At 43.9% G+C, this 27,190-nt stretch overlaps 1 protein-coding gene across 1 annotated transcript in view; it reads left to right on the top strand.

Annotated features, from left to right (window-relative positions):
• LOC308434397 (collagen alpha-4(VI) chain-like) overlaps window positions 1-27,190 on the top strand; it is a gene marked incomplete at both ends in the record, with an annotated part of 92,816 nt that overhangs the window by 18,733 nt on the left and 46,893 nt on the right. The window contains 11 exon segments of the mRNA XM_080934674.1: window positions 702-1,036; window positions 2,431-2,509; window positions 4,798-4,943; window positions 5,120-5,212; window positions 7,860-7,913; window positions 13,544-13,615; window positions 15,371-15,397; window positions 16,651-16,695; window positions 19,920-19,973; window positions 20,831-20,893; window positions 21,306-21,371. Of these exon segments, the coding sequence (XP_080790800.1) occupies window positions 702-1,036; window positions 2,431-2,509; window positions 4,798-4,943; window positions 5,120-5,212; window positions 7,860-7,913; window positions 13,544-13,615; window positions 15,371-15,397; window positions 16,651-16,695; window positions 19,920-19,973; window positions 20,831-20,893; window positions 21,306-21,371 (1,034 nt within the window).

Below are 27,190 nucleotides of genomic sequence, written 5' to 3'. Positions count from 1 at the left end.
TGTTATCTGTGAGCATCAACTCTGCATTCTCAGTAGAATTTCATAAATGGACTTATTATACACTAATTATAGCCCCAAACACCAGTGGACTTTTGAATTCTATATTTAGTTTCCCCAGAGGGCCTTACAGTTTTTCAGGCAGAAGAAAAACAGAAACAGAGGATATACCATTCAGCTCTGACCTTTTCTAAGTTTCCCACATACTCACACATGACAGATGTATGGGCCATAGAGGAGGAAGAAAATTGCCAGGGCTGAAGGTGACTCAAGACTTATTTATAGGCCCCCATACCTGTCAGACATCCAGTGATGTATTAGGTCATGGGAGAAGAGATACCATAGCTCCCACTCTTAAGGAACTCCTGTTTAGTAGAAGAGACAACCAAGTAAAGCCTCAATAGATACACAGGATGTTAAGTAGTTGAGGAGGAGGTGCAGATAAAATTAGAACACTTGGGAGGAGGGTCAGGAGTTGGATATGTCAATCAGCAGGGTGGGAAAGAACACTCCAGGCAGAGGAAATCCAACAAAGGCATGGTACTTTGTGTCAGTTAGCTTTTACTATGTAACAAATAACCCCCCTAAACTTCACTCACCATTATTTAAATTTGGGCTTCTGGGAGTTGCCTGAAGGGCATTCTTTCCCCTGTACTGTCTCCTGTAGCTGCAGGCAACTGATCTTGCTTTTGCATTTTTCAAAGGATGTGACCTGGATCTGTCCGTAGCAATTGAAACCTCAAGTTCTTCAGAGCGAGCTCAGCAGGAACTTCGAAGGTTACTGCCCAGGCTGATGCAACAGCTGGCCTTGCTCTCTAACATCAGCTGTGAGGCTCCTGGCCAGATGGAGCCGAGGTTCCGCTATGTGGTTCCAAGCTCCAGTGGCGGGCTTGTCTTTGACTCGGGCTTTGAGAAATACAGCGATGAGACCATCCAGAAGTTCTTGGTGCATCAGGGTTCTGTGACCAGCCGTATGGATGTGGACTTTCTGTCCTCTCTGGGAGAGACTGCCCTCGGCCTGTCTTTGGCTAAAGTGAAGGTATTGCATGGCTCTGAACATGGGGCAGGGTAGGATAAAAATGCTTTTGTAACTGAAGCCAACAAGAATGGACAAGAGGTGGCTTCCATTCATTGGGCATGTCTGTATCAAACCACGGAGGCCCTGTGCTGAACAAGGAGGGACCAAAGAGTAAAGACCTGCCCTCCAGCTGCACACTGGTTAATTGGCCAAATCCTTCCCTGGCTGAATTCCTTCTTTTCTTGTTTGTCTGAGATAGGGTCTCTCTATATAGTTAAGGTTGGCCTTGAACTCACAGAGCTCCACCTTTCTCTGCTTTACCAGTGCTGGGATTAAAGCAGTGTGCCACCACACCCTATGCACAATTATTCTTAAGACACTCAGAGGATGCTGTATGACCCCCCAGTCTCTTATGTTCAGAGCTAAACGGTTTTTTTTCCTCTAATCATTATCTTGAGCAAGCCCAAGTCCACCCATAAACTTCTTCTGTTTTCCTGATGCCCCCTAAATGGTATAATTCAGACTTAATGTATACTCAGGTTTTTCTCCATTCACAGTGTCCCCTACCTGCCTTCTCTCCTCTTGTCAGTGGCATTTTGGTATTTTTTTGAATGGATAAAAGATTGAGGAGACAACTTTTGTAAGGTGTCTTTAAGTGAATAGTTTAGACTATTTCAACACCCCCCCCCCTCCTGTGAAGGGAGGGGAAAAAAGTTAAAATAAAAATAGATTTGTAATTTAGTAACAAATGGGTAAGTCAAAAGGAATAGAATAAAAGGCTGGGCACAGTAAAAAGAAAATCACTTGTATTTTAAGAATTGTGGCCAAGTACAGTGGTGGTGCACACTTATAATCCAGAACTCTGAGTTTCAGGTCAATGTGGTCTACAGAGTGAGTTTCAGGACTACCAGATACAGAGAAACACTGTCTCCATAAACCAATAGGGCTGGAGAGATGGCTCAGTGGTTAAGAGCATTGACTGCTCTTCTAGAGGTCCTGAGTTCATTCCCCAGCAACCACATGGTGGCTTATAACCATCTATGAAGCGATCTGTTGCCTTCTTCTGGCATGTCTGAAGACAGCTATAGTGTACTCATATAAAATAAATAAATAAATATTAAAACCCAATATGTATTTATATGTCTATCTATAAATATATAACTTAATATATTTATATATGTCTATATATAAATAACTTATTATATAAAATTATATATAGATTAAAAATTTAAAAATATAAAAATAAATAAAAATATGCATGTTTATATTTATATATAAACAAAATAATAAATAAAAAAATCGTACAATTCATAGCATCTGCTTCTGCATTCTCCGTTCTTCTTTCGTTTCCTCCATTCTTCCTGCTCTCTTCGCTTCTCTCTCTTACTTTCTCACCACCTCCTCTGCTCCCCTAGGTCCTTTTAGTGTTTACAGACGGACTTGACGAAGACCCAGAGAGGCTGAGGGGAACCTCGGAGCTCCTTCGAGGCAGAGGTAAGTGCGCAGGTGCCCTGGATGGACTGGCCCCTCCCTCCCGAGCTGAGCCCCATTGTTTTGCCTCAGGTGAGGATGGACTCCAGAAAGCCACCTGCCCTAGTGGGTAGAGCATGGCGCAGCATGGCTGAAGCCCCTAGTCCCTTGTGTGAGTCCGGGATGCGGAGGCATTTGCCAAGAATATATATTTAAGGACTAATTGGGAACATGAACAAGATTGTCAGCGACTTGCTCAGGAGCAGAAAGCCAACTGTGTATGTGATGAGAGTTTACTGATCAAAATTTCAACAGTAATACTTGTTACGGTGTTCGACAAACATGGCAATTCCTGGTTGAACTTTTTAAACACTTGTGTGCATCTGGTCTTGTGTGCATCTGGTCTTGTGTGAGCGGACTAGAATATAAGTACTTTATGCCTCCTGCTCACCGCCCAGGCTCTCTGGTACTTTTTAACTGTTGTGGTCAGGGAAATGGCAGAATTGTCCCTGAAGAGTTGTCCCTGGGAGTGGCATGTGTCACTCCTGTTCACACCTTATTTGATGGAGCAGAACTATCACTTCGAACTTAACACACTTTGCAAGGTAAGGAATTGAGGCTTACTGAGGTCTATGACTTCCCCTAAGAAATGAAGTTCCAGCCTGGAAAGATGGCCCAGTGGTCAAGAGCAGCTTTGCTTTCCTAGAGGACTCGGGCGTGGCTTCCTGCACCCACATGGTGGCTCACAACTGTAACTCCAGTTCCAGGGGGTTCTAGACATCCCTTTTCTGATCTCTGAGACTACCTGGCATGTATTTGGTACATAGACATATATTTAGGCAAAGCACTCATACATATAAAATAAAATAAATATAAAATTTAGGAGTGTGGTCTTACCGTGCAGCCTCAGGAAGGGGATCAGAGAACACATGGGGCATGCATATATTAAGCAAGAGTTCTGTCATTGTGCTCCATCTACATCCCTAGACATTATTTATTCATGTCAGCTTTTGTCTACTTGCATGTATTCATGTGTGTGTGCACTTTGTCAGGTCCCAGAGAAACTTGGAACAAGACTCGCTCAGTACCTGTGCCTCCCAATTCTCACCCCACCCCTACCCTAACCCTCTCCATTCCAGGGCTGGGCTTCCCTTCCCTGGCTTCTAATTCGTATACAATCCTATATAACCCAGCCATTTTTGGCCCCATGCTTGGGCCTCTCCTTTCTTGGTTCTGTTCTTCGTTACTCTGGTCTCTTGGTCCTTGGCTCCATCCTCCCTAGTTCTGCTTGCCCCCGCCCTCCTCTCATGGTCTGGTTCATTCTGGACCCTCCCTGATGCCTCTGGCTGGTCTTTCCTTCACATCCACACTAAAACCCTTCTCTTCAGGCATACCTTGGCACAGCTGCATCCTTGTTTTCGTTCACACACGTGCATATGTGTATGTGGAAGCACACATGGCACACATGTGGCAGTCAGAGTACCACGTGGGAATCAGTACTCTTTCTACCATGTCCTGGGATTGAACTCGGGTTGTCAGACTTGTCAGCATGACTTGGTTTCCATCTTACCAGTCCCTTGACATAATTTCCAAGAGTAAACTTGAAGTCATTTCAGAGGTAGGTGTAGAAGAATGTAACTGTACAAGAAAAGACCCCGCAGGCCCTGGAGAGCCGGCTCCATGTTAAAGAGCATGGGTTGCTCTTTCAGAGCACTCGGGTGCAAGTTTCAGGCACTTACGTGGCAGCTCACAACCCTCTGTAACCCCAGTCCTGGGAGTCCTGATACCGTCTCTGGCCTCTGTGGGTACTATATGTGGTGCGTATACTTATATTCAGGCAGATACTCATACATACAAAATCGTTGATACTTTCAGGTTAGCCTAGGCTTTCTTGAGAGCATTGGGCCAGCCCGGGCTACATAAATAGAATCTCAATGAAACAATCAGAACCAAAGCAAGCAACACCAACAGCAATGAAAAAGAAGCCTAGTTGTATTTTCTTCTTCTCCCTCTCCTTCCTTCCCCTTCCCTTTCTTTCTCTCCCCTCACCCTCCTCCTTCTGTTAGCATCTCGATGTATAGCTCAGTCTCAGCAGCCCAAGCAGGCCTCGAATTCCTGATCTTCTTGGGGCCGCAGATGTAAGCCACCCTGCCTGGCCTGGGGACTTGTTTTGATTTTAACACAACTGCATTTTGAGATGAGACAGACTGAGGATGTGGCAATGGTGGGACCATGGGTGACCATCTGGGGGAGGGACAGAGACAGATGGATTCTCAGAATGGGTAGTAAACCTCGCTGTTGACATTTTGAAGGGTTCTCCGGACTCCTGCTCATCGGCCTGGGAGGTGCACAGAAGTTAGAAGAGCTGCAGGAGCTGGAGTTTGGCAGAGGGTTTGCATACAGGCAGCCTCTGAGCTCCAGTCTGCCATCCCTCCCAAGCATCTTACTGAAGCAACTCGTGAGTCCTCTTCCAAAGCGTTGTTTTTCACGTGGGCCTGATGATGATGACGACGACAACAAAGACTTTGAAAACTTGTGGAGGGTGGGGTGGGGGTGGAGGGAAAACTTTGCCTGTCTAGTATGTAGTGTGACCCAAAAGGAAAAACCATATGTGACACAGGTTCTTTGTTTCAGGACACGATAGTGGAGAGGACATGCTGTAATATGTATGCCAAGTGTTATGGAGAAGATGGGGTCAGAGGTGACCCTGGGAGTCACGGAGAGGAGGTAAGAGCTCCTGGGTGAGGGTGGGGAAGAGAGAGGTGATGCTTGGTACCCAGGGCACACCAATTCTTACATCCTCACAGCCTTCTTTCTAGCCCTACATTCCTAGCAAACCTTTGAGGGCCCTCTTATTTTACATGTGTGATCCTGAAGTTCTGAGACAGACAACACGCTCCCAAAACCTTATAGTCTGTTCGTTCTACTATAGAATGTTACCTTTTTATTTTTTTAATTTAATTTTCATTGCATTTATTTATCTGTGCACACATGAATGTGCATACGTGCAGGCTGTAGTGTTCCCGTGGAGTTCAGAGGACAATCCTGGAGAATCAGGTCTCTCCACCATGTGTGTCCAGAGATCAAATTCAGATCATATGTTTTTATTGTGGTTTTTTTTTTTTTTTTTTTGTTTATTTCTTTTTTCCCCTCCTTTTTTGAGAAAGGGTTTCCACTATGTAGTCTGGCCTCACGCTTGCTCTGTACACCAGGCTGGCCTTGAACTCACATAGATCTGCCTGCCTCTCCTTCCCAAGTGCTGGGATTAAAGGTGTGCACTATGTCCAGTCCAGGCCACCAGTTTGCTCATCTTTAACTTTTGAGAAAGTCTTTTTCTGAACTCAGCGTCTTCCCATTTGCTAGGCCAGCCAACCGGCCAGCAAGCCGCAGAGTTCTCTTTTTTCATACTTCCCGCCCCCCTCCGGTGTAGAGATTGTGTTCTGGTGCACCCGGCAACCTCAATGCAGGGGCTCAAGGTCAGGGACCTCATCCTTGTGGGGCAAGTATTTCACTTGCTGAGCCATGCCCCAGCCCTGCCTCATGTTTATTTGATAAATACAGTCACAGAGCCTACCTCTGCATAGGGGTCTCCAAAGATTTTAACCTAACATCTTTTTTTTTTCTTCTCTTCCCCCTCCCTCCCTCCTTCCTTTTTTTTTTTTTTTTTTTTGCAGTAAATACATTTTTCCCTCCTAACATTCTTTCCACAGCATTAAACTTTGAGAAATGATAATCAGTTTCATGCGGCAGCTGACTTTCATCTGTGTTAATTCTGTGTCAGTCCTTAGCACACTGAAGAAATGACAGCTCATGGAAATGTTCCTTTAGGCATTCAGGCCTGGCCAGGTTCCAAGGTTCCTTGTTCATGGGAACCAAAGTCTTATGACAGGTACACAACCTCAAATCTGACGGAACCGAGCCAAAGCCACCATCTTTGACACTGTCCTGGAGCTCTCCAGGCAGCTAAGGTGACCCTGGGCTCATTACAGGTGTGTGCCACCATCCCTGGCTGAAATGTTTTTTTTTAAATTCTAAATGTTTACTTTTTAATCATTTGTATGTGCGCCCCGGTGCCCATGCATTGGCTGTGTGCAGACAAGAGCTGGTGCCTGCAGAGGCTAGAGGAGGGTGCCTCCTCCCATCCCTTGTGGGTGTCCGGACTGAACCTGAGCCTTCGTCAAAAGCACTCTGCTCTCTTGGGAGCCGTCTCTTCAACCCCTAGGATGAGTTCTCAACGGGTTTGCAGATCAGTCTGAATCAATTTGAAGGAAACAGTGTCAAGTGTGCAATGATTTTTGTTTTGTTTTGTTATATTTTATTTTATTTTTGAGATAAGGTCTCTGGTGGCCCAGCCTGGCCTTGCACTTCTTATGTATCTAAATATGGCCTTGATGTTTTGATTGTCCCGGCTTCAGTTCCCAAGCACCAGGACTAGTGGTATGCATCACCGTGCTTGGTTTATGTAGGGCTGGGGTTTGAACCCAGGGTTTCATGCATGCCAGGCAAGCGCCCTACCAACTGAGCTACATCTCTAGTCCTATAAAGGCTTTTAGTGATAGGTTTCTCTTTCATGGTCTTTAACATTAGACTAGAGGAGTGAATTTGGGAACCTCTTACTGCATGTGGCAACCGAGTCACCAAGTCTCCAATGCTAGTCTGGAGGGTAGAAAAGGTTGACTTCCCTGCTCGGTTAGAACCGAGTGCTTGGTTGTATTGAATTTTACAAATAAAACACACCTCACTGATTTTATTGGTGAATTTTAGGCTAAATAAACAAATCTACCTTTTAAACAGCAAGCCAGCATTCCTTAGGATGATGCAGTTTTTAAACTTAAAACTGAAAAAAAAAATAAAGAAGACTAAACAATTGAGTCAGACGTAAACCCTTTCTCATGAGTAATATGAAGCCTGACCTTTGCAGATTGTTGTATTAAGATTTATTTATTTTCTGTATATGAGTACTCTATCTGTATGCTGGTCAGAAGAGGGCATTAGATCGCATTATAGATGGTTGTGAGCCACTATGTGGTAACCCGAAAGCCATCTCTCCAGACCCTGCAGATTGTTTTAAAAGTAAGGTTGAAGACCTGTTTAAGAATAACATCTTTCTTCCCCTTTAAACTTTAAACTAGAAACTGATCTCAGTCTGAATTTTCATGAGCCAGACACATAAGTGTTCATATTCTCCCTGTACTGCGGGCCAGGGGTCTCTGTTTTTGTGTACTTCCTTCAGTCGCTCCTAGGTTTTTAAATAACACATGGATGTATGAGACAAGGCTATCTCATAGTAGCAACTAAATTACTTTGTGTAGACTTGAGAAATGATGAGGAGTCTAGGGTCTGAGTTACCTATTTCAGTTTCTTGTTTTCTCAGGGAGAGAGTGGTTTGAACGGGCTCCCTGGCCATCCTGGTGAAGAGGGAGACCACGTGAGTACTGAATCTTTCCTTGTTCTCGGCCTCCCTTCCTTTCTTGTCCCCTCTTTGTCACTATCACCAAGCCTCAGTGATTATGACTGGTGTAACAAGATGAACTCAAGAGAGACCAAGTCCATCCTTAATGTATAACATGGTCACTCAGTTCTTTCTCGAGTGACATAGAAGGTTCTGGAATGGTAAACCACTTAAGGTTTGTATAACACCCCCCCTCACCAGGCTATCTCACTCCAACCCCAGGATGAGCTTCAAGAGAAGGATGTACCGTGTGTTTATCAGTGGACAAAACTGAATGTTAGAGAGAACCATAAGGCAGGAGAGCGGAACGTGGTGGGCCATCTTCACCCCATCCCAACAGTACCGGGAAGACACATGGATTCTCCATGGGTTTCAGTTGACTTTAGAAGTCTGTTGTCCCAGGAGCCTATTTTAAAGTTGATTCGCAGGCACAGCCCTGGTTGTCCAGCTTTCTGGTCTCAGGACACTGTCTTACCCTTTAGCACTCCAGCACTCAGCTTGATTGACAGATGGAACTGCATGTCCTAAGGTGTGTAAGCTCCATGTTTTCATATACTCGCATGTTGCGAGACTGTCATACAATTGAGGTCATTGGAAGGTTGGCCATCTGGCAGTCAGCACTTGTTCTGGTGTGTGGTGAGAACATTTCGGATCAGCCTCCTTCGAGACTTTCCAGCAGTTAGTGCTGTGTGTTAACTATGGCTGTCATGCTGTGTATTAGAGCCCAGGATGTACCCATTAAAATTGAGTTTACATCTTCTGGCCGGTGGCTCTCTAGTTCCCATCCTTCAGTCTTTATTCTTTTCACAATAACTGAGGCCCTTGGCCTTGCAAAGGCTCAATGCCCCAGTGTAGGGGAATGCCAGGGTGGGGAGATGGGAGGGAGTGAGTGGTGGGTGGGGGAGCACTCACATAGAGGCAGGGGGAGGGGGGAAGGGATAGGGGCACTCCAGAGGGGAAACCAGGAAAGGGGATAACATTTGAAATGTAAGTAAAGAAAATATCCAATAAAACAAAACAAAAAAAAACCAAAAAACTCTCAATAACTGGGGTCCTCATAGACATATATATGTATGTATATATATATTATTTTCACATATATCTATATTTATATTATATTTATAATATATTTCATATATATACATACATACATACACACACACACACCATATATATATATATGTGTGTGTGTATGTATGTATATGTTTATAGGCAACTGCCCTATCCCTCAGTCCTTCCAAGCTTTGGGTTTTATTCTCGTGATATCTACTCCAAGTTAAAACTGAGAGGGTTTTTTACTTACTTATTTCTTAATGACAGAAAAACCCCACTAAGTATTAATATACACAATATCTCACCTTATGAAAAATGAACATATTTGACAAAACAAGTGTTAGCAAGAAAAGAACACTGTTTTACACATTCAGCTTTTAGGAGGCGGCTGAACTTGTGTAGCTGCTTCTGCCTCTCGGCTGACCTGCAACCACTTCTGTGTTGATTTTCCTCCCACTCCATACTGGGGGAAAATGAGAGTTAAAACAGAAAATAACATTGGAGGCCATAGCTGCTCACAGAGACTGAACTGTCAAACAGAGTGATCATGGGAAGGACCTATGCTCTTTGCACACACGTGACAGATGTGCAGCTTGGTCTTCATGGGCGACTCCTAACAGCTGGACCAGAGATTTCTATGACTCTGTTGCCTGCCTTTTCCCTAACTGGGCTGCCTAGTCCTGAGGCAGATTGATATCCACGGAAACCCTCCCTTTGTGAGGAGAAAGGCAGGGCAGGAGGATATGGGAGGGGAAAGGGAGGGGCTGGGAAGAGAGGAGGGAGGGGACACTGTTGTTGGGATGTTGTAAAGTAAATAAATCAAAACGAAAATTTGGAGGAGGAGGTGGGAGGGGGAAGAAAATACATTGGAGTGTAACTGGGAAAAACACCCTTTGTGCAAACAAGTGTAGATATTTTCTTTCTCCACCTGCTTTTTAAAAATTTATTTGTATAAAAGTATTTTGCCTGCAGATGTATCTTTACACTGCATCTGTCCCTGGAATCCACAGAAGCTATGAAGGACTGTCAGACCCCCTGGAACTGTAGTTACAGGCAGTTGTGGCTGCCATATTGGTGTTAGGAACAGAACTAGGTCCTCTGGAAGAGCAGTCAGTGCTCTTAACCGCTGAGCCATTCATCCTGCCCCTCCTCCTGTTATTTTGAACATCTACACTACCTGATAAGCAGAAATGAAAGGCAACATGTAGTTGCCAGGACTTGTGTAAACCAACCCACCCTACAGTTTGGGGGAAATCGCTCAGCCCATCCCTACCCCTTCTTCAGTAAGGGCAGCCTCACTGAAGTGAGTTTTTGCTATTCCATTTAGAACTAGCAAAAAAACAAAACAAAACAAAACAAAACAAAAAAAAAAAAAACAAAAAAAAAAAAAAAACAACAAAAAACCACCTAATTTTTGATGTTTAAAATGTCCTTTAAATGTTATTTTTCATATGTGTGGGATTTTCCAATGAGCTGGGCCCACATTAGATATGCGTGAAGTCCTCACAGCTCATTTAGGGCTCTTGGATTTCAGAGCAGGACAGCTCAGGTTTTAGCTAGGCAATAGTTTTGTTCTCAGGTGTTCTAACATCATAATAGTCATGGTATCTTTATAGACTGCACTGACAGAGTTAGAAATGTAAGGGGGTACTTACTTATAATTTTAAGTTTTATTGTAGCTCTTTAAAGAAGACGAAACAGACGGAGCCTGTTTTAATAATACACATTTTCACTCAATATACCTAAACAACGTCACTGTAGTTCATAATATATAACATATAAATCAACAAGATATCGTACTTAAAAGTACTTTGTCTTCTACGTCTGCTGTTTTCATGTGCAGCACATTTCTCTTTGGAGCAGACACCTTTGGAGAGCTTGATTATCACTGCGGCCGGGACTATTATATTTGATAGAACAGTGCTAGTCAGTGTGTGTGTGCGCGCACATGTGTGCAAGTGTGCATGCGTGTTGTATAGAGGTCATTTTCAGGGATGGGTTCTTCTTCCATGCTGTTGAGGCAGGTTCTCTGTTTATGCACTGCAGACTTAGGCCAAGTGGTTTGGAAGACTCCAGACAATTCTGCCTCTGCCTCTCGTCTTGCTACTACATGAATCCTGGGATCACAGATTCCTACCACAGCATTGGGTGTTTTTCTTGGGTGCTGAGCACTCAGATCAGGCTTGTTCATCAGGCTCTTCTGCCCACTGAGTCATCTCTCCAACCCTTCTTTGTGTCCAATGCAATTTCTTACAAGAGATGATGACTTCACTGTGCTGTCCTCTGAACAGCTCTGAATATTGTTTTTCTGAAAATGGCCCAGGTTTCCTGCTCAATGCCAGAGATATCTTTGTGGGTGGAATGCTGTCAGAGGTGTGAACATACATTTGTGTCTTAGTCAGAGTTTCTATTCCTGAACAAATCATCACGACCAAGAAGCAAGTTGGGGAGGAAAGGGTTTATTCAGCTCACACTTCCACATTGCTGTTTATCACCAAAGGAAGTCAGGACTGGAACTCAAGCAGGTCAGGAAGCAGGAGCTGATGCAGAGGCCATGGAAGGATGTCACTTACTGGCTTGCTTCCCCTGGCTTGCTCAGCCTGCTTTCCTATAAAACCCAGGTCTACCAGCCCAGGGATGGCACCACCCACAATGGGCTGGACCCTCCCCCTTGATCACTAGTTGAGAAAATGCCTTACAGCTGGATCTCATGGAGCATTTCCTCAATGGAGGCTCCTTTCTCTGTGATAACTCCAGCCTGTGTCAAGTTGACACAAACCAGCCAGTACAGTTTTTATGTTCAAGTTGAACATGTCTAGGAACAGACAGTTTATTCTTCCAGCTCTCTCTCATTCCTCTCTCCAATGTGCCTCCCAACTCAATGGTGTAAGTTAATGTTCTGAGACTGGGGAATGGCCCAGTGGGTAAAGTTCTTGCTGTACAAGAATGAGGACCTGAGTCTGGATCCCAGAACTCATACAACGCCAGACGTTGCAGTGTGCACACCTGAGGCCCCAGGGCTCATATGCAGCTAAGATCAAGAATCTCCATGTTAAACAAGGCAGAAGGCAGCGTTGTCTTCTTTCTTTCATTTCAGGCCACAGGACAGATGTGCTTCACCCACACAGAACACACATGAACACACATGAACACACAGACACCCATACACAGATTAAAGAAAACAAATTTGCTATATTCATTGACCTTGTGGGCGAGAAAACTCAAAAGGGCTCAAAGGCTAGGTGTTCCTCCATATTTGGGGTCCTAGCTGGGCTGCTGAGGCCTTCTGGGACTCTAGACACAGAGTGGTGGTCTCACCTCAGAAGTGGCATCTTCCCTCATGTGACTGTTACCTCTGCTGAGATGCTGGATTGACACAAAACTCAAACCATAGCAGGTGACTCTAATATATTAAAAAAGGAAGTTGGCTAATGAGATGCCTCAGGGGTGAATGTGTTCACTGGTTACTTACCCCAAAACCTGAGTTTGATTTCACCTGGAATCAACAGTGGAAAGAGAACCAACTCCTGCAAGGTGTTCTGTGACTTACACACATTCACTGTAGTACCTTACACCTGTGTACACACATGCATATGTATACACACACACACTCACATGCATCTATAATAATAAACTTCAAAAAATTGGAAAACATGTATTAGTCTTGGTGGTATGTATTTATAAACTCAGTACTTGGAAGCAGAGGATCAAAGTTCAGTGCTAGCCTGGGCTACCTAGCAAGACTTTGTCACTCACTCACAAACAAACAAACCTAATTAAGATACATGCAAAGTAAATTTCCACAGACACTGCAAGGATCAGGGGACAACTAGGTGATCTCAACAGAATAAGTTGTTGAGATGAGGTGACAAACAGGGACCTTAGGGATAGGAAGGGTGTCACTGACAGCAAGTGTTAAACAATTCATTCTCTGTGAGACTGCGGTTTGAGCTGTCTGAAGGGAATACTCAGATAAATCTGAGGTTTGAATTCTCAAATTTTGCAGGGATAAACATATTCTTTTGCTTCTCATTTGGGGCTTCAGCTTGGCCAGTTGATGAATTTATAATCTGGGGACCAGGTAGGTTAGTTCTGGCCAGGTGTTTGAAGGTGTAAAACTGTAGGGACCATCTATGTTCCAGTCCCTTTGATGGGCATCACTGCTGATATGAATTACTTCGGTGGGTGTTTTAGTTAGGGTTTCATTGCTGTGAAGAGACACCATGACCGAGGCAACTCTTATACATAAAGTATTTTAATTGGGACTGGCTTACAGTTTCAGAGGTTCAGTCCATCATCATGGTGGGAACCATGGCGTCATCAGGCAGACTTGGTGCTGAAGAAGGAGCTGAGAGTTCTACATCTTGATCTGAAGGCAGCCAGGAGGAGTAGGAGGAGGCTTCTGCACTAGAAGAAGCCTAAGCACTAGAAGCCTTCAAAACCCACACCCATTGCAACAAGGCCATACCTCCTAATAGTGCCCCTTCTGATGAGCCAAGCACAGTGGGCATGGAGACAGTTGCTCAAGTATCTTCCTGTGTCTTTCTTTACAGGGACAAAGAGGCCCCCGAGGTCTTCCTGGACTTCGAGGTGAGGAAGGCTGTCCAGGTGTGAGAGGACCTAAGGTAAGTATGATCTTTAACTTCAAGATTTTTTTTTGCCTTTCCTGTTCTTACCCCTTGAGTTGGAGAAACATCATAATTCCTCACCATAGATATGGAACTTTATCTCCTAAGACTGAAGGTTGCCTGGAAGTAAATCCTACAGAGTTTGCAGGGCGGTGATCCCAAGACCCCCAAGAATGAAGCAATGATGTAAGATAGAGGGGAAAGAGATCTAAAAAAGACAACTATCAGATTCTGCCTGTGAGTGGAGCAAAGTCTGTGCCCAGGAGCTCTGATGGTCAACGTTGAACATGGACCCGAGCGTCATGCACTCAGACATGAGGGAGCTGGGGGTTCTACTCCAAATCCCACCAGGAAAGAGTTGGGGCTGGTCCTAAGAGGAACGAATTCCCAAGTGCTTTAGCTTGACCTACATTTGGGAAGAACAAGTTCTGGTCCTAGAAAAACAAAACAAAACAGAATAGAACAAAACAAACAAACATGAAGACAAGAGTTGAATGTGCTGATGGTTGGAAGGTAGGCTTGAGAATCCCGAATTTCAACAGCTAGGGGGCAGATGAGCAGAATGCCTCTTTTGAAATGATTGCATCAAATGGCTCTGAAGCTTCCAGGATTGGAGGATCTCCTTCAGTAAGCTCAGAAGAAATATGCTGATGCTGGCTTGGCCTATTTCCCAACCATGTCCCACCCACATGGCCCTTACCTGCCATTTTGGTCTCAGCCTGGTACTTCCTTCTTCATCTGTGTCCCGATGGTGACTCTCTGGATCCCACTTGAGACCCTCTCCCTGTCTCTGGGTCCAGAAGTTTTGCCTTTTAATCCCCTCCCAGTTATACACTGCCCAGCCCTCCATTGTAACCAACCAGAAGATGGTGGAAAACAATATCTTACAAAATCCTGAGTCAGGAGATGCTTCATATTAAAGACAACATACCAAAGCCCAACTGTAGCCAGATCTCTGGGTACAGAAATCAACATTTGAATACACAGTGTACATTCCCCCAACATCTCCTAATGCATTCACTGGAGAGAGAGAGAGAAAGAGAGAGAGAGAGAGAGAGAGAGAGAGAGAGAGAGAGAGAGGCCCTTAATTTTGATCTAATCCATATATTTTCTTCAAGTGAAGAGACCTGACTTTGTTCATGAAGTTCAATCTCTCTCTCTCTGTCTGAAGCCACACCTCACATGATCTCACGTGAGCTAAGTAAGCACTCTACCACAGAGCTGTATCCCCAGCCCTCAGTCCTTTTTATCTTACTTTTGATTAATATGTATGGAGTGTATCCATGAGCAAAGTCTTACTTCAGTGGCTGCACAGAGAGGATGCCAGTTGAGCCCAAGCCCCACCTGCCCCTGCTTTCTGCTCTTCCCTACCACCACTGTAGCCCCCAGTGATCAGTAATCTACATTTGGGTTGACCTTATTTTTACTTTAAAAATCCTCTGCACATGTATTACCAGTCCTTTCGTGTCTAGCTTATTTCATATAACAATGCCTTACAGTTCCAATTGACAGAATGTTTCTTTTTTTTTCTTTTAAAATGGTTAAATAACACCCCATTGTATATATCACATTAAAAATGAAACAACAACAGCAAATCCCATTCCTCCATTGATAGGTACCTAGGTACCTTGGCCATTGTGAATTTTGCTATCGTAAGTGCAGGCATGCAGGTTTTTTGCTTTTGTATTTATTTTCATGGTAACCCCACTCTTTGGGGAGGTCTTAATTCTTTTTATTTCTTCATAATTTCAGGGAGCAAGAGGATTTTCAGGAGAGAAGGTAGGACCGCCTTCCCTTTTCTTGCCCTGGTTGGCAGCTCTGTTGGGAAACACAGTACAGAGTCCATCCTGCGTTCCATAACTTGAGTGAAATCCCTGCTTCTAAGTCAGAGCAGAGCTTGTCTAGAGGCTGCCTGGCTGATGGGTGGCAGTTTGGAAGACAGATGTTTAAGCTCAAACATCGTGACATATATTATTTTTAAGCCCGGATAGCTTTGTAGTAATTGAACTACCATATGCATCACATGATGCTTTGAAAAGCGTTGGCCCTGAATCCAAGGTGTGTGTATTGCAGGGAGAGTGGAGTCAGGATGTAGCCTGTGGAGGAGGGGTGATGAAGTGTGGTCCTCACAGTCAATGAAGACCTTTGCATCCTGACTCAGAATCAAAGTATTTTTTCATTTACTTGCTCCAGAAATACACGTTGCACACCCTCTACGTTTCCCCCCATTACCATGGAGGGAACATTTACAATAGGAACTGACAGACAAGAACTGTGGGGTGGATCTTACTCAGGGGTTCAGAAACCTCCTATCACTTTCTGTTGCCTCTGGCAAAGCATGTCACATCAATTCCAATTCAAGATCTCTATGTGCTTAGTATTGTGTGCTAACTGAATTTTACCTGGGTTTAAAGAAGAATTCCTTTAAACTCGATTTGTTTGAGTGGACAATAGGGGTAAGCCCATTCCTTCAGAGGTCTGAAACAGCTTTTATTTGGCTTACAAAGTTTTGATTGTTTTTCTTTAAGAGATGGGGTGTGTGTGCGCTTATGTTTTAAGACAGGGTCTCACTATGTAGCCCAGGCTGGACGATCTCCTGATCCTCTTGCTTCAGATTTCTGAGTGCTGGGATTACAGGTTTAAGGGCCATTTTTAGAATGTGATATCCATTTGGAACAGTTCTCCCAGTTTGGCAAAAGGCTTGCTTATCTTCCGTGCTGAGATGCAAGACTCTTACCCTTTTTACCACACGTTCTGCCCTCCTCCCCCTCCATTTTCCTTTCCTCCTCTTCTATAGTATCTCCCTTGACCCTTCTGCCTGGAATGGTCTGAAAAAAGCAGTAAGAACTGGTTGTGGAGGATCAAATTGTTACTTTTTAATCATTGGATGTGGTGTTACCATAGTTTCAGCAACTCTGTGTTCTTCTGTTCTCTATGTTCTGCTGAAAGAGAAACAGTAGCAAGGACATTAACATACCAGAAAGCACACACCTGTGCTTCCTGTTTCTGACTTCTGCCCTTCCTTTCCACAGGGCAACCCTGGGGAGGAAGGTGTTTCGGGCTTAGATGGAGAACAGGTATGGAACTACCTTGCTTTATATTTTCTGCCCACTCCTCTAGCATTATTGTATGTGTGTGTGTGTGTGTGTGTGTGTGTGTGTGTGTGTGTGTGTATGCCACTGCATACATGCTAAAAGTCAGGTTGCAGTAATTTGTGTCTTCTTTCATCTTGTGGGTCCTGGAGACTGAATTCTGATAGTCAGGATTGGTAGCAAGTGCCTTTACTTGCTAAGCTATCTTGCTATCTCCCTATCTATCTCCCTATCTATCTCTTTATCTATCTATCTATCTATCTATCTATCTATCTATCTATCTATCTATCTATCTATCTATCTCCCCATCCATCTATCTATCTAATCACCAACCACCTTCAGTTCATTAAACGTTTCCCTCTCCCTTCTGAGAACCATCTCATATCAATATTTTAAATTGATTATATAAAACTTTACAGGAGTGATTATTAAAATAAAATTGAAAACTTAAATTTTTTTCATTGGCAGGCCAGACTGTAGAACAACTTTTCATGCACACACAAACACAATACTCTTTGATCATTGCCCCCATTGTTTTCTCTTATCTCCCCCATTCCACTGAACCCCACTTCTTCCCCATTCACCTTCCTATTTTCATGTCATTTTGTTTGTGGTCCACTGCTTTTAGTCGGGGATGGCTGCATAAGTGTGGGTGGGGGTTATTCAAACAAGGGCAGCTTACCAGTGGCTACAACAAGGACTAGGATTCTCACCTCACAGCAACCATTAACCTTATGGCTTTTCAAGGGAGGGTGTGGTCTCTCCATTGCATGATGGAATGTTGAGGACCAGTCTTGTGCACACAGCCATTGCCACCATGAATTCTTGGTGCAGCATTCTTGTTAGGTCTAGAAGAAAGCTTTATACGGTGCAATTCACTGTCTTCTGCCTCTCATATTCTATCCACCCCCAGTTTTACAGTGTTCTCTGAGCCTTGGAGTGAAAAAGGATCCTTTATCTCACAGAGTTCACAGTATTCATTAAAAAAATAAAGTCGAGTTAGGGGGCTGGAGAGATGGCTCAGTGGTTAAGAGCACTGACTGCTCTTCCAGAGGTCCTGAGTTCAATTCCCAGCAACCACATGGTGGCTCACAACCATCTGTAATGGGATCTGATGCCCTCTACTAGTGTGTCTGAAGACAGCTACAGTGCATTCACATACATGAAATAAATAATAAAAAAATGGCCTAATGGTTCTTTTAAAACTGTAAGTTAATATGTAAACTTATGCATCTTTGTATGTATTTGTCAGTATCCTCTGTTCTTCACGATCCTCTCCTCCTACTTTTCTCTCCCCTCCTTCTTGCTTCTCTTAGGCTATCACAAATAGTCTTTTCATCTGCTCTTATTTTGGTCTCACACTGATATGGTGTCAGTGAAGACAGCTTTTCCTCACTGGTCCTTTTCAGATGCACACATGGCAGGGTCACAGGGGTCTATCTCTTTGTGCTCATCCACCCGATACAAGGGTCCTTAACTTTGGTCGGCCCCTTCCCAGGCTGCCTGTTATGGTCCTGAAGTTCATTTTCATTTTATATTTTGTTAAGTTCTAGCAATTAGACATTAAAAAAATTATATTTGTGTTTATGTGTGAACATTATGCCCATGTGCAAAAGTGCCTGTAGAGGCTAGAAGTGGGCATTTCATTCCCAGTAACTACAGTTAAAGAACCCTGTGCATCCCGGGAACCAAACCTGGGCCCCACCGAAGAGGATTTCACCACCGAGCCACCTCTCCAGCCCCAGCTTCATTGCTCATATTAGATGCAGCTGGCTTCCTCTTAGCTTTTCTCCCACATTTATTAGGATCACAGATGCCTTCCTTTTAATCGTTGATATCTTCAAAACAAAACAAAACAAAACAAGAAACAACCTGCAGACTTTCCAGTAAAGACAGTCAGGTTCCTTGTAAACTTCTCTGGCTTTTGTTTCTCTGTAATCACTTTATTTTATGTTTTTTTTTTTTTTTCAGAAAAGAGATAGCTCACTGAGAAAATGGTTCTGTTTTGAGAGTTGTCCCTTCTCAGCACTCTGAGAATGCCTTCTGAGTCTCTGTCTTCTTTTACCTTAGATTTTTTTTTCATTGTTACTGCTAAGAAGCTGTCAAAATAATTATTTCTCAGTAAGCAGCATTTCAAAAATATATATCAGGTCACATAAAAAATTCCCTTTGTTGTTAGTTTTGACAGTTTTAATAAGATATTTTCAGGTATAGGTTTCAATTTATTTATTCTGCTTGGGACTTGTTAAGCTTTTGGATCTATTTATGCCTTCTACAGATCTTAGAAAATCCTTAGAAAATTACCCTACTGAAGGTTTTAGCATTCGTATTGTATTGGCCAGCTTCCTGTCAAATAATGAAATATGCAGGGTGATTTGCATATAGAGAGAAAAGGCTTATTTTCTCTCATTCATAATTTTAAAACTCAAGTCCGTGGTTGGGTAGACCCATTTCTCTTCAGCCCTTGATGGGTTCCGCACAGAAGACCATGGCGTGGAGTATGTGGTGGAGAGATCTGCTCTCTTTGCTTAGTGATTGGGAAGAAAGATACAAAGAAAGGACTGGAGTCCCAGGGTGCCCTTCCGGGGCTCAATCTAGTGGCCTGAGGACCTCCCACCAGGCCCCGCCTCTTAAAGGCCCACAGCATTTCCTAGCGCCAGCACACTGGGATCAAGAGGCAGCACCCAGACTTCGGGAGAGGGGAGCCCTGTACAAAGCATAGCATCTCTTTCCTCTGTTTCCCGGGTCCTCAACCTGTGGGTTTCAACCCCTTTACGGGTTAAACAGCTTTTTCTCAGGGGTCGCCTAAGATCATGGAGCGAACACAGATACTTACGTTCCCAGGCTTTGGTTTCTAATTTACTATTTCTGACTTCACGCGCTTTTACTCTGCTATTGAACACGGCAGCTGAATTTTAAATCCACTTATATTTTTCTAGTTCAGGAAGTTCTGTTTGATTCTCTTAAAATGCTACCTAGTTTTTTCATTGAGAACTCTAGGAATTCCTTATGATTTGTCGTCTTAACGCACCTAATCTGGCAATTGTTTTTGGTGTGAGAGTTACTCAGAGCCCCTGATCTGTCCTCTTGCCAAAGGTGCTAATGCCCACACATTCCTACTCTTGGCTAGGATGTAAAATGACATGAAGAATGCTTCCAGTGACTAATAGGATAAAGATGCTGTGTCTATTTTATTTTTCTTTTCCTAGGGTGATCGTGGAGCTGCAGGGTCCTCTGGAGAAAAAGGAAGCACAGGCAGCCGGGTAAAATACGAGGGTGGTTCCATCTTTCTGCTCATAATCAGACACCAGCAGTTTAAGCAGTGGGACGAAATCATCTGGTGACTTCGTTTGAGACTGAGTGTGAAAGGCAGTCACGTTAGACCACCCTTTGAAAGCTTTACTTGGGACCGAGTTGCATGAACATAGGACTTAACCCTTGTGCTTTGTACTGTGAGTGGGTCACTCTGTGGCTCATAAGCTTTTTATGAGTCCCTGTCACTGATGACATAGTCTCCCCCCAGGACCCTTTAGCCTTCCTCCCCATACCCAACTCTTTATTGAACATTTCAATTTCTTATTTGACCTCCAAAATGGCCCTATAAGGTCATGCCTTACCCTCCTCAACACTGTGGTATGAATCAACAATCATGCATCTTCTCTCCACCCGTGGACTCTGCTGACCCTACCAAGATGCATGGTGGATAAAGTTGTCCCCCCTCCCGGCCATGTGACCTGCTCCTGCCCCCCATAAGTGATTTTTTATAGGGCATCAGGGAGAGGTGAAAAGACCAAGAGCTGAGACAGTGGGGGAGGCTTGGGTCCTACTGTGTGCAGAAGAATTAGTTTCTAAGGTCCTACTGTGTGCAGGAGAATTAGTCCCTGACATGTGAGAGTCAAGTGTGCTGATACTCATGTGGGGCCTGGCAGAGGGAGAATTTGCAGAAACAATAACTAAATGCATACCTTTCAACCATAACATATTGACTGTGAATATTTTAAGCTTCAAGGACTGCCCTTAAAACCTGGTCCCCCATTGTCCCCTTTATTCTTTCCTTTTAAGCATCAGGTTATGATTCTATGATGTGATTCATTTTCTTTTTTTTTCTTTGTAATTTAAGGGCTTGACAGGTCTGCCTGGACCAGCCGGACCTCGTGGGGAGCCTGGGCTGAGGGGAGAGCCCGTGAGTGATGGCTGTGGCTTTTCTCTTGCTTTAATTCCTCCGTCCTAAGGTCTGTACAGAGCCTAAGAACGATCTGGTGTTGGTTAACAAGGCACCTGTCCAGTCTGTCTTTATCGCATTGAAACGAGCTAGAGATCTGAGGGTCAGACCATCTTATGGAAGAGCTGGGTGTCAAAAGAGTTGGGGTTTAATTGGGTTGGGCCTCTGGAATTATTGAGTAAACAAGACTGGACAATGGAAAGGGTCCTCTTTGATCCCCTTCCTCCCTGCCCTGCCCCCTCCTCCCTTCTCACCTGGTGCTACAAATAGAACCTCCAACCCTTCCTCCTTTCCCTTAGAACCTTTTCCCTTTTCTTTCTTCTTTTCCTCTTTTGCTGTCTATTTGAGGAAGGCCACCTTTTGTTTTTTTCAGGGGGATCCTGGGATTGATAACTTCATTCAAGGCCCCAAGGGAGAAAAGGGAAGACGTGGTCATCAGGTAAGATGGTCGTAGTTTCATGCAGGGACGACTACTTGCTCTTTCAGAATACACGGCATTTTGACTGAATCCCCATAGGAGATGGGGCAAAGCCACAGGACTCCCATCTTCCACAGGGACAGGAGCCCTGACAGCCCACCTCCCCTTAGTTCCTAATCCTTGAGGTCTTGTCTTTACTATTTCTTTTTGCTTTACAGGTTCTCCTCCCCCCCCCCCCCCCCCACTGCATGCCAGTAATGTTTTAAAAGCTACCTTAAACCTCTTCAGTCTTTAGGTTCTTTTCTAAAATGAAAGCCTCAACTCCGGTAGGTCTATACTCTTCTCTGTTGTGAGTTCCCCTCTTCTGGAATGCTGTGTTGATTTAAAAGTCACCAGGCAGCTGGCTTGCTTTCCATCTTAGCCGGAGCTGACTGGCGAGGCCTCAGGATCCTCATCTGGAAGATAGGTAGATTTATCATCTGGTTTCTGGGGTCATTGGTTGTCATGGTAAGAAATGTCACGGACACAGCACAGCCATAGAATGCTCATAGCCTGCTGCTAGGAAGGAAATCAGGCTTCCGAATACACTGTTCAGTGTGGTGGCCACCATAGCATCACAGCTGTAGTAGTGACAGCCTCAGGGCTACAGCTTCCAAATGTCTCCATCCTTGACTTTAGCCTGTTACCCCTGACTTCACTCTTGTGTGGAACAGAAATTGTAACTGTTTCAGATTGTGCCATGTCTGATTGAATTTTGTCTTTCTTGTGGTTTCTCCTCCTGTGCTGGGCTCAAAGAAGGGTGTTAATGAATATCCTTTGAATAGACTTCAGATGATAGCTACCTAAGCCTTGCTTGCTGATTAGAAGATAGACCTCTAGGGGGCAGTCTTTCATTGCTATTATTTCTGAGAGGCCCTGGGACCAGTGTCACAGTTAAGCCTGGAAAATTCCTCCATGAAATAGTGTTTCCAGCAAAGTAGAGAAACTGTATTACATACCTAGTGTGGGAGGGAGTGGAGAACTGATTGTTCAGGTCAGGAGTGTAAAAGAATCTCAGAGAGTGAGAGAGGGAGTGCAGGGGAGAGGGGGAGAGGAATGGAGGGGGTAGAGGGAGTGGGACAGAGACATACACACAGAGAGACAGAGAAAGGCACACACACACAGACACACACAGACACACACACACACATACACACTCACACAGAGAGACAGAGAGACAGAAATTCCCATGCATGTGAGGGCCAGGGGTTGATACTGAGTATCTTCCTTAAAGCTAATCATGGAGCAATAGAAAGACTTAGCTCCAAGCATTATCATTGCAGTGATTTAAAAACTAATTAAAAATTAGACTGGGAATATGACTCAGTTAGTTGGGTGCTTGGCTAGCAGTGCACAAACCCCCGCATGTATAAAGAGAGTATGGGGGCACATTCTGTAAGTCCAGCACTTTGGAGAGTTTGGGCAGGAGGATTGGAAGCTGAAGCCCATCCTTGGCTCCATGGTCAGTTCAAGGTCACTCAGGCTGTACCTGTAAGATCCTGTCTCAAAAAAAGTAAAAGATAAAGTAGTTAATATTCAGTAATCAAAGATAGGACTCTTAAACACGCAGTGAAACATAACAAGAACTATTTATTTCTGTTGGTGGTTTGATTCAGTCTTACCATGTAGCCCAGGCTAGTCTCAAACTCATCACCTACCTCCCTGCCCTGGCTTCCTAAGTTCTGGAATTACAGGCATGAGCTGCCATGCTTGATTTTCTACATGTTTTCCTTTCCCTCCTTCTTTCTTATCACCCCCATTTTCTTTTTCCTGGGAATTAAAACTGAGACCTTCTGATATCAGGCAAGTACTTTACCAGTGAGCTACATCATCAGTAGGACCACTGTTTCTCCATATGGAAAACATCCCTGGTGCAGTGAAAAACCAGGCTTACACGAGTGTATTCAACCTGAGACCAAGTTTGTATAGGAGAAAAACCCCTTTCTATAGTGCACAATGTGTGCATTGCTTTCCCTTTGCATTCTGGGTTATTGACACGGGCCATGAAGAACTCACAGTGCTTTTTATTTTTGAAAAATTCTAGATCTACAGGGGAAAATAATATAGTTGTAGGAATGAACTGTAACCACCACCATATCTGCTTTCTATCCATGTATGTGAGTGTGTACACTTGTATGAGCATGTGTGTGAGCATGTGTATCCTTGGGCCACTTGAAGATAAATTAAGGGCATTAGAACACATTACCATACATATATAACAAGCATAGTTTCAGAAAAAAAGGAAACCACTCTATATTGACATGACAGAGACTTCACACTAAAAAAACATAGTGTTTATACAATATTTCTTTTTAAAAATTCTAACATTAAAATAGAATTATATCACTTCCCCTATCCCTTTCCTTCCTCAAGTCTCTTCCAGCTACCCCCCTCAAAACCCTCTTCCACGCCCCCCACTCTCAAGTGTATATACATGTGTGTGCCTGCAACAAACAGACACACACACACATATACACATACACACACACACACACACAAAACCTGCTGAGTCCATATAAGTAATATTGTTGTCTAACATCCAGTCCATGTTCAGATTTTTCTACTTTTTTCATGTCTTAGTTTGGTCTACGGTAACAGAATACAGTTGACGGGTTGTACCACACAACAATTTTTCACAGCTCTAGAGTCTTAGAAGTCAAAGACCAAGGCACCAGAAGACTTAGTGTGTGATGAGGGCCCAGTTTCAGCTTCTTGTATTGCCTTTTGGCTGTCACTTCAGAGAGAGAGAGAGGGAGGGAGGGAGGGAGGGAGGGAGGGAGGGAGGGAGGGAGAGAGAGAGAGAGAGAGAGAGAGAGAGAGAGAGAGAGAGAGAGAGAGAAATGGCTGGGGAACATCACAGCAATTCTGTCTTCTTGACTCAGATCACTTTCTGGAGGCTGTATGCCTGTTCCCTGCACATTGGAGATTAAATTTCAACATGTTCGTCTTAGCGGAAGCACACTGAGGGCAGGCTTTCACAGTGCACAGGTCCTGGGCAGACCTCTGGGGAGAAAGGCCATCCTAGTGTTGTATCGTTGACCCCTGAATTCTGCAATACCAGCTTGCCAATGAGATGTGTTCACCGGTTCAAGACAGACATGAATGCAGTATCAGAGTGGTCACTCCATCACTCCTGAAGTGTTCTTTACGCCTGTCTTTGTTGTTGTCCGTAAGAGCATTTTGCCTTTTCAGATGTCTTTAGTCACAGCAGGCCCTCCATTGCTTGTTTGCTTATAGGACAGTGACCAATTCTTTTGCTGGACATTTTCCCCCTCCCCCAATCCCAAACCCCATAGCACTTGTTTGATTCCTTCTCCATGTGTAGAGACAGAGTAATTTCTCTCTCTCTTTTAACAGATGACTTAGTAATGCTATTCGGGAGTTTGGCTTGTTTTGGTGATGTTAGATTTGACCACTTCATTGCACCCATGCTCACCAGCTCTCTCTATTGTGAATATATTTTCTCTCCTCTCTAATAAATAAGTAATTTGAGGGATGACACTTCTTTAGGGCTGTAAGTTCTCTGTTTTTCAACAGTCTTTTACCCAGTGGCTCCAGCATCTGCCCCAGAAATTACTTTACTATGCTGGTGGCAAAATGCTGTCTGTTATGGAAGGAGAAGACAATAAATCTTCTAGGAAAAAAAATTATATCCAGATCTATTATGCCAGGCTTTATCTATAGCCTTCCCCCACATACAACTCATTTCAAACAGAAGTCCATAGAAGTGGCATTTACTACAAAATGTGAGGCTATGGAAAACACACAGAAGAAACAATCATTAATATTTCCAGTAGCCGAGAACTTTTCTAACATACAAAAGCAATTCCTCCCCAGAGGAAGTCAAGGAAAATCCCAGGGGCTTGTTAAAAATGTTTTTGTGTGTGGCATATGGCATGTGTATATGTTCACACGTGTAAGCACCTGTGTGTGTGAGAGAGAGACACAAGAGATGAAGACAGACAGACAGACAGAGAGAGAGAGAGAGAGAGAGAGAGAGAGAGAGAGAGAGAGAAACACAGAAAGAGCATATTCATGTACCATGGTACATGTGTGGAGGTCAGCATACGACTTGTGGGAGTTGTTTCTTTCCATCCACCATGTGGTTTTCTGGGGATCAAACTCAGGTTGTCAGGCTTTGGCAATAAGAGCTCTTAAGCCGCTAAGCCATTTTGCTTGCCAGCAGTCCATGTCATGTTTTGGGCCAGGATCTCATCTGTGGCCCTAGAGCTCACCGACTCAGCTCAGCTGGGTGCCCAGTGAGCTCTGGGGATCCATTTGTCTCCGTCTCCAAGCACTGAGGTGCTTCTGCCTTTATGCGGGTGTCCTGACTTCAGGTCCTCATGCTTGGCTCACAAGTGTTTTACCCATCGAGCCATGTTCCCAGTCACTGATTGTCACCACTGCAGAGGTGGTAGGACCTGGGAGAGTGGAGCCTAAAAATGAGGTAGATGAAAGTCTCATTCAATAGCTAACTTTATTTTGAGCATCAGACAATTTATACTCTGAGGGTTAAGCAAAGTCGTATGAGCAAAGTTCACAAGTTCAAGCTGTGTATAATCACATGGGCAGGCCTTGCATGGAAACAGTATTCAAGTAAACAGTAACAATGGTAAACTAATTACTATTTTGAGTAAACCCACCCCTATTTACTGTACCTGGAGGGATGGCTAAAGCACATTCCAAGAACAAACAGGTGTTTAGATGTAGCAGAGGTCACAGAATTGCCTCACTTTCTTAGAAATGTCTCACAACCCTCAGAATTCTCCCCACACAGTTCCATTCTCAGACTGTGTTTTGACACCTAGTATAATTTTTTTTCTTTCAAAAATGAGGGATTGTTATTTTTTATTATTTGGGATAAAATGATTCCTTTATATAATTGAGCATACCTTAAAGGAGCAGCACAAATCAAGAAAAATCCTGACCATTTCATACTTGTGTATCATGACCATGTCCCCTCCCAACTCTCCAAAACCTTCCCATCATGTTCCCTGCCCACCTCTATGCCTTTTCATGCTTTTATTTTTCTTGAAACCCACTGAGACAAGCCAGTGGAATGAGACTGGTCTTGCTGGCTTGATCTTGTGTGGGTAAGCATATTTTGCAGTGAGGCTGTGGTGTAAAGCCACCGCATGTCCGGAAGACAGCATTTCGAGGCTCTTACAGGCTTCCCATTGTCTTCTGTTCAGTGATCCCATCTGGGGCTGAGTGTTGAGCCATGTTCACCCGTTGTGAGTCTGCGTTAGCTGCTGCCTATTGCAGAAAAGCTTCTCTGGAGTGGTCAACAGTAGCTCTAGTCTATGAGTATGAGCAGAAGTATTTACAGTACAGTGTGGCAACTTTCCATGTAGCTAAACAACAGTGGCAGGGTCCCTGTAGGGCTCCTGATGTCCACACTCATGAGATTTTGACTAGATTTACAGTACCAGACATTGATTCCCTCCTGTGGAGCAGGCTTCAAATCTAAATCTAAATCTACACCATTGGTTATCCCCATAACCTTTATACCAATATTGCATCAGTGGACACATCTTAGTTGGCAAGTTGATGTTGCAGAATTTAGAAGCCAGTGCTAGGGATCACCAGTGATGATGTTCTCCTGCTCCCAGGGGTGTGCACGGTACCTTTTCTCACCATGAAAGCTAGCCATCAAGGGGAATGTTTTCAGATCATTTCCAGGTTGATTTTACTGTACTCTGTAACCAATGTTTATTTGTATTTTTAGTAACAGGCTGTGATGATTTTGTATGTTTGGCCCAGGGAGTGGCACTATTAAGAAGTGTAGCTTTGCTGGAGTA

Source organism: Micromys minutus (genome assembly GCF_963924665.1).
Source record: "Micromys minutus genome assembly, chromosome: 21".
Lineage (NCBI taxonomy): Eukaryota > Metazoa > Chordata > Mammalia > Rodentia > Muridae > Micromys > Micromys minutus.
The sequence above is the reverse complement of the archived record's forward strand: the minus strand, read 5'-3'. Positions and strand labels throughout refer to the sequence as shown.